General features: G+C 26.3%; 1 protein-coding gene across 1 annotated transcript; it reads right to left on the bottom strand.

Annotated features, from left to right (window-relative positions):
- Nucleotides 1–1,074: 1,074 nt before the first annotated feature.
- On the bottom strand, nucleotides 1,075–1,599 carry LOC112721256 (fruit protein pKIWI502-like). The gene has a single exon (XM_025772328.1). The coding sequence runs from the start codon at nucleotides 1,597–1,599 to the stop codon at nucleotides 1,075–1,077; it is 525 nt and encodes a 174-aa protein (XP_025628113.1).
- Between the last annotated feature and the right edge of the window lie 6,084 nt (nucleotides 1,600–7,683).

Below are 7,683 nucleotides of genomic sequence, written 5' to 3'. Positions count from 1 at the left end.
CCATCTAACTCACACACTCTGAAATACCTTCACCGAACCTTCAACAAAATATCTGACTATGTACAAATAATTAATTTTGTGTTGAAAAAAAAAAGAAAAAAATAAAAAATAAAATGATAAAAGTATAATTTTAAAAAATATTAATAAATATTAGTTAAAAAAATAATTATGTTTTTAGCTGACTTATTTTATTATAGTTGAAGAGATATCTTCTTGCAGGAAAGGAAAGGCATGATTAATAATTATTACCTCTTTTTTTTGTTTGGATCTATTTATATAATTTTGCTGTCTCTTTTTTTTTCTCTAAACTTTTTTTTATTATTTAATTATTTTATTAATATTTTCAGGAATATTTTGGAGATCAGTCATGTGGTAAAAAAAAGAAATATTCTTATATATTTATTATTTTTTGAATAAATTATATTCATATTAATTGAGATTTATCAAAATGATTACTCTTCAATTTTATTAGTATACACATATTTGACTTGTCCTACATTAATTATATATGAATGACATGTCTAAGGAATATACTGAAACCCTTTAATATTAATGCAACTGATAGACTTTTATATACATACATACATATATATATATATATATATTAATATTCTTTAAATTTATTTTTCTTTATGCAATTGAAATAAGAATAAATAATTATTTTTAATTATTAAAAATTCAAATACTAATAAATCTGTTAAAAAAAAAAACAAAATTAACATTGTATTTATAAAAAAGATATTTAAATTAACAAAATTAACCAAAATTTAAAAAATTTATTCAAAATTTTTAAATTATTCCTTTTTTATCAAATCTAATTTCACAATATCTCTTCTTTTTTCTCTTCCTCTTCCTCTTCTACTACCACCCTCACCTTCAACTTTACAAATCCAGCTTCATTGTCCCCTATAAACTCATCCACTTCCTGATGTTCAAATTATCATCTTCTTTCTTTCTCCTTAAGCCATTTCTAGTCGAAATAAATAACAATAAAGTGAAATTTCATCACCAACATAAAATCAAAAATTAAAATAAATGAAGACCAACATAATTTCAGAGAAGAAGAAAATATTTTCAACAATGAAAAATCAAAATGCCAAAATTGAAGTAAAATGCTGATCTAATTCTAAAACTCGTGGCAAAGATGGTGACAATGTCAAATTTTTCTGGCGAGTCGAGCCGAATGATGCCGAACCCATTTTCCATTACTGAACTTAGTTCCACCACATCCCCCCTCTTCAACACGCACAACGCCTCCACAGTGGACCCCTTCACATTCTTCATCGAGAACTCGAACGCGCCACGCGCAAATGCTAGCTTCGGCGGCGATGGAATGGCAAAGATCACGGAATTGAGCGTGTTGGAAACACGTAGCTGAAGGTACTGGCCGGCGCGTGTGTGTGACTCCACGAGATTGGGCATGACAGAGGTGTCGACAGCAATGTGGAAGAAGGATTCAGCGATGGATTCCACCAGCTGAGAGAGCAGGGTTGGGGTCCAGAGGGTTGTGTCCTGGCAGACAAACGGCACATGTGGTGGCGATGCAACAAATGATGATTGTGGTGGAGGCGAGGGCATAGGGTTAGGGTGAGGCGGCATAAGATGGACATGGGAAAGGGAGAGAGTTGGCTAAAGTGCGCATGGGATGAAGTGGTGGAAGAGAAGGAGGAAGAGAGATTATTGAATCAGATTTGGTAAAGAAGGGATAATTTAGAAATTCTGAATAGTTAATTAGGTTTTTGTTTGTTTTGTCAACTTAAATCTATTTTTTATGGGTACAATATTAGTTTTATTTATTTTTTTATGGATAGATTTATCAACGTCCGAATCTTTCATGGTTAGTGTTGGCTAAAAATAATAATTTGATGGTGAACAAATTGAAAACATTTGTTTGGATTATGTTGAGAAGGCGCACAAAGGTGATTGCATCATAAGCAAGCTAGATTGATTGAAAGTGCAAATCGAAAATACAGGTCCATGATCGAAGCAATAGAGAGGCCAGAGATCGAGGCAGTTGAAGACGGTTATCATACTGATTATAGCGGGAACAGTTATGTTTAACTTCCTTGTATAAGGAATACGGGAAGAAAATCTGATTGGTTGAAGATAGCTTTAAATAGATATAACTTGGAGTTCGATATCAGAAAACACTCTCACACACTCACATCCCAATGTTTTTTTAAGTCTGTCAGGAGCTTTCTTTTTGTAAGATTCCTTCTATATCTTTTAAATTTTTTTAAATTTCTTGTAATCTTTTTCTTTTTGCAAATTTACTTTCCTGCAAGGTCTTTGTTTTTTTTTTTCTTTAATATTTTTGCATTGTCTTTTGAATTCAAAGTTATTTGACCTTTATTGAAGATATTTTATTACTTTAATTTAATTTCAACTCATTTATTTTTTTTGAAATTTTGATCTTAAGTCATTTAAATTTCTTTCACATTTCGAATCTTTTCTTCTCTTCTTTATTCGTCCAATATTGAGATCTTTTGATGCACAACTCGAAACTCATATTCATGAAAGGAATAAATTTCGCTCCCAAATTATTAAATGTCAAATCAATCCATATTTACTAAAAAATCTGCATAATAGTTTGAAATAATTATTTACCCAGTAAAAGCTTTTCATAATTAATAAAATTAATTAGAAGATTTTTTTGTGGTTGTTCTTTTCTCTATAGAATTTCGCTATACATAAAATTAAAGACCGTGGAGTTTATTTTTTATAATTTACTTTTATTAGTATGTAGAATTGTTTTTCTGTTATATGTGTTTCGAATAACAAATATGACCGTTGTCAAGTTGGTAAAAATAGACATTTTATTCTAATATATTTTTTCAATAATCAATAAAACCTTCTAATAAGATGTTTATTTTATTGAGTACTGATTGCACTAATTTATTTTAGATTTTTTTTTCTTTGTTTAAAAAAATTGAAAAAAATTCACATTCTATCTTATAGTGATAGGTAATGAATTTTCTACTCTCAAGTCAAAGAAAACTTAGGGTCAAGCTAAGAAAATAGGAAAACCAGCTAGCTTAACCAGCAAGCATGGTGCATATGTATATATAGCAGCCAGTAGTGTGGTTGTTGAGGAAATGAAGATGAATATTATTGTGGTCCAAAATGAGGTGCATATGATGATGATGACCATGCTTTATGGATGAACTCGATCAGTTGCTCAATTTAAGGTACCAAAAGCCATCAATTAAGTACATTCATGAATTTAGCAGCGAGCAAGTAAACGTTAGTTTAAAATTAAATTTTACTTATGTGTATGGCCAGTGGTATCACTCTTATTTCTACTAATATAATATTGTAACAATGATTCATTATTAATGATATAAGGGAAAATAAAGAAAAAAGTTTCCAATAAATATTAAAAATCAGCCAATACAGCCACAACACACATTATTTTACCAGTTTTCAAAAATATATATATAAAAAAAAACTAATTCTTAGTTAGCCAACATTAATTAATTTTAGAATTTAAGTTTATGATTTAGAATTTAAAATTAATAGTTTATGATTCACGATTTATAATTTAAGATTAACAAAATAATTTTAAAAAAAATTAGTTGATGTTGGCTGAAAAAAGTTAATTTCTTAATATTATTTTTTTAATAAGACAATTAGCTATTAAAATAATAAAAAAAATAAAATATTAATTTTTAATTAGTCAATATTAGTTAATTTTTTTTAAGATTTAGAATTTAGAATTTAGAATAAACAAAATAATTTTAAAGAGTTAGCAAAAAAATCTCTAATATTATTCTAAAATAATTAAACCTTTTATAACAAATCAATATTTGTTAATATATATATATATATATATATATATATATATATATATATATATTCATAGACAAACATTTAAAAAAAATACAGAGAATTAATTTTTAGTTTGTTAAGAGTAGTTAATTTTTTTTAATTTTAAAAAAATTATTTTTAATAATTTATAATTTAGAATTAAGAATATATAATTTAAAGGCTAAAATTTAATATAAATAAAATAATTTTATAAAAATTAGCTGAAATTAATAAAAAAATAGGTTCCTTAAAATTACACACCTGAAAAATATGATGGAGGATACCTTTTAATTTGAATTGTGAATGGATAGATACATGCACACGAAATTAATCGCTTTTTAGACTTTCCAATATACAAATTCAAATTTGATAAAACTTACTTAGAACGACATAGATTACAAAAAATTAGTGAATAATCTTTCATAAAGTAAAATTTATATTATATATAAAATAGCGCCACGTAATGGGGCGGCCTTTTTTTATATATATATACATTGGGATTGTTTTGGTGAAATACAAAAATATTACGGGACTTTTTGGATCTTATCAAAATATGAGATAAAGTAAATTCATTAATAGTAACTTTTATTTTTTAAAAATAAAAATTTTAAAAATAAAATCGTAAATAGTAATTATTTTATTTTTAGAAAATAAAAAAATAAATTGTAAATAAAGATTTCTATTTTTTAAAAACTTAAAAAATAAAAAAATAAAAGTAAAATTACTAATTTCTGCGAAACACCCTTTATACATTCCTAAAACACTAAAACAGTAAAACCATATTATTTTGCGGGAAATTACACCGTTTCCACCGCCATAAAATATATATATAACTAACATGAGGAATGTATGCAACCTAAAAGCAACCCAGGAAGAAACAAATATATAATTTAAAATAAGACTATTACTTCAATAAAAATATTAAAAATATTTTTTTAAAAATATTTTTATAATAATTTTGGTTTAAAAAATACGTTTTTTATTTTGTCATATTTTAAATAAAAATAATATTTTTATAACATATAAAAATTAAATTTTAAAATTTATTATTCAATTCAATATTTAAAATAAAATATTTTTATACTATAATAATTATAAAATTTTTGTAGTACACCATAAAATAAAATAAATTCCCTACTTGTGCATTTGCAATTACGTCTTATATTCCACATGGCATGTATGTTGAATAAGTCAACATCGTATACTCAAATACATATATACACGTTGAAATCATCATAAATTATAGTAAACTTACTCAACACGTAAAACACAGTTTCCACACACGCCATATAAACACGTTAAAGTCTCTATCTACATTTAACTTTATAATCTTTTTAATTAGTCCTTTCATATATATATAAGCAAATTTACAACAAGAGCATTTTCCTCTCTTTTTCTAATACCTATAATTAATTCTATTCTTTTCTCAAAACGATGAAAAGTCATAAGAAATAACATATGCATTTCTACCTTAATTTCTCATGCAATTAAATCTTACTACATACTTATTAAATCCCCTTACCCTCTTCATACTCTTTCATATCTCCCTAGCAATTCTTTTATTTTTATTTTCTATTCTCAAAAAATAAAATGGAGGCAAAGCAACATGCATGCACACTAGAGATCACTGTTATCTCCGGTGAAAACATATGTGTTGATCGAACTCCAATTGCTGAGAACATCTTTGTAACCGTTCGTGCGGAGTCTCTGAATTGTTGCATAACCAAAATGGTAAGCGAAAATGGTGGCATATTTGCATGGAACGAGAAATTCATGTTGGATATTCCCATGCATGCTAGGTCAATCACATTTGAAGTGCAATGCAAGAAATTCAAGGCGGCGCGGCCCGTTGGGGTGGCCAGAATTGGGGTTTTGGATGTTCTTTTTTCTCGAAATATTTCGAATGCAACTGAAAATAATGATGATGGCGTTCAAATGTTGAGTTATGAGTTGAGGGGTTGGGATGGGAGGAGAAATGGGGTTATCCATTTCTCGGTTAGGGTGGTGGTGCCGCCGCCGGAGGATTGGCCGGGGAGTTGCGAAATCAAACAAGCAAAGGAAGAAATGAAGATGAGTTCTAGTGGATTATTTGAGCATGACCAAGTTATGGAGTCTAAAGTGAATAATCAAAATAATCCAAAAAATAATGTTATATGTGGTCCGGTTTGGTTGAGACATTGTATTGGTTTTTTTAAATTTTCCTTCATTTTTGGATTTGTATATAAGAAGAATAAGAAGAAGGTGTGTGATTGATATATCATCGTCAAAAATACTATTTATATACTAAAATCAGCCACTAATATATTTATATATAAATACATGTGTAATTTAATTTATTTTTAATGTATATTTATATTTTAATATGTATTTTATACTTATGGCTGAGACTTTGATGGCTGATTTTAGTATATATGTAACGTTACTCTATTATGATAGATATAGAATTAATAACATGAAATTGAACTATAAATAATAGGTAGAAACTCAGATATAATAAATTTAATGTGAAATTGATAATTAATATTAGATAAAAATTTAATTAAATTACTTAAATTATTTAATAATTTTTTACTATTAACTTCGTCTAAAATTATGAAATTGACCGCATTTAAATTTTTACCTAAATAATAATATGGATTACCCATCTATATATCTATCCTCATTTGGTAGAGTTTCATATATCTTTCTAGTTACAAGAATCAAGTACGTACAAACAATTCTAAAATTGACTTTTGCTTTATAATTAAAATAACCTAAAAGTTTCCGTGCAATGGTAGGTAGATAGTGTTCTTCAGCGCATTGGGTTTAATTTATTTTGTAACTAAATAATGACTTGGCCACATTGATTTGATGATTCTATCGTGTATATTTAAAGCACTAGTGAAGTTTTCTCATACGTAAGGTGTGGGTAATGTGTTGATCATAAATGATGACTTGCCATTTACACTAATATTTTCGTTGACCCATGCATGCATATGCAATTTCCAAGTCTATATATATCCTATACTCTGTAATTCACATCGTAATTTCTCCCTTAGCACAGATAATGAAATATCCGAGAAATGCGAGTGTCAGTAAGTTTTTTGTGATTTACAATCATCAATTAGTTATTATTAGTATTTTTAATAATGTGAAATTTTATCTAATAATATAAAATTATTTATTTTTTTATAATTAAATGCTGACAAAATTTTTAATAAAAGTGTTACCCTTAAACTTTCACAAATAATCCCTTAAAGTATTCCTAGCTAGAACCTGCTTCTTTGTCAAAGAGTACTTCTTAAACTTTTCGTTTGACATTTACTCTCTTCACTCTCAAATATATTAGTGTTTAAATTTGATTTTACTTTAATATATACCTAGATATTTAAAAAAAAATTTATCTTGAATTATGGTGCCATTATATATATATATATATATATATATATATATATATATATATATATATAGTGTGTATTTATTAAGCAGTTAAAAATTTGATTTAACATTTAAAATCTTCTGTGATTTTGAATAAATTAATCAATAATTCTAAATTTTTTTATTAGATTAGATAATTTTATGATTTAGATCTTATTACAATTCTAATATAATTTTTAGAGTGTTTATAAATATCAGATATCTTTTGTATCCTAAATTAGTTTTTAGAATTAAATTAGATTTACATATAATTTTATTATTTTTCGTTATAGCCAAATATACTTGGGTATAAGCTTCGTGTCATTTAGTTCACAAAAAAAAAAAAGAAGAAAAAAGATTTAGCAGTAGCTATTTTAAAAATTTTGTGGTAGTTAAACCGTCACAAAATGAATTCATGACACTTAGTAGAATGTTGTACTTTAAGGCACCTTTTTGTTAATACAAATTAAAACAAAAAAT

This window comes from Arachis hypogaea, chromosome 2 (genome assembly GCF_003086295.3).
Source record: "Arachis hypogaea cultivar Tifrunner chromosome 2, arahy.Tifrunner.gnm2.J5K5, whole genome shotgun sequence".
Classification (NCBI taxonomy): Eukaryota; Viridiplantae; Streptophyta; class Magnoliopsida; order Fabales; family Fabaceae; genus Arachis; species Arachis hypogaea.
Note: the sequence above shows the minus strand (reverse complement) of the source record. Positions and strands in the feature narration are given on the sequence as shown.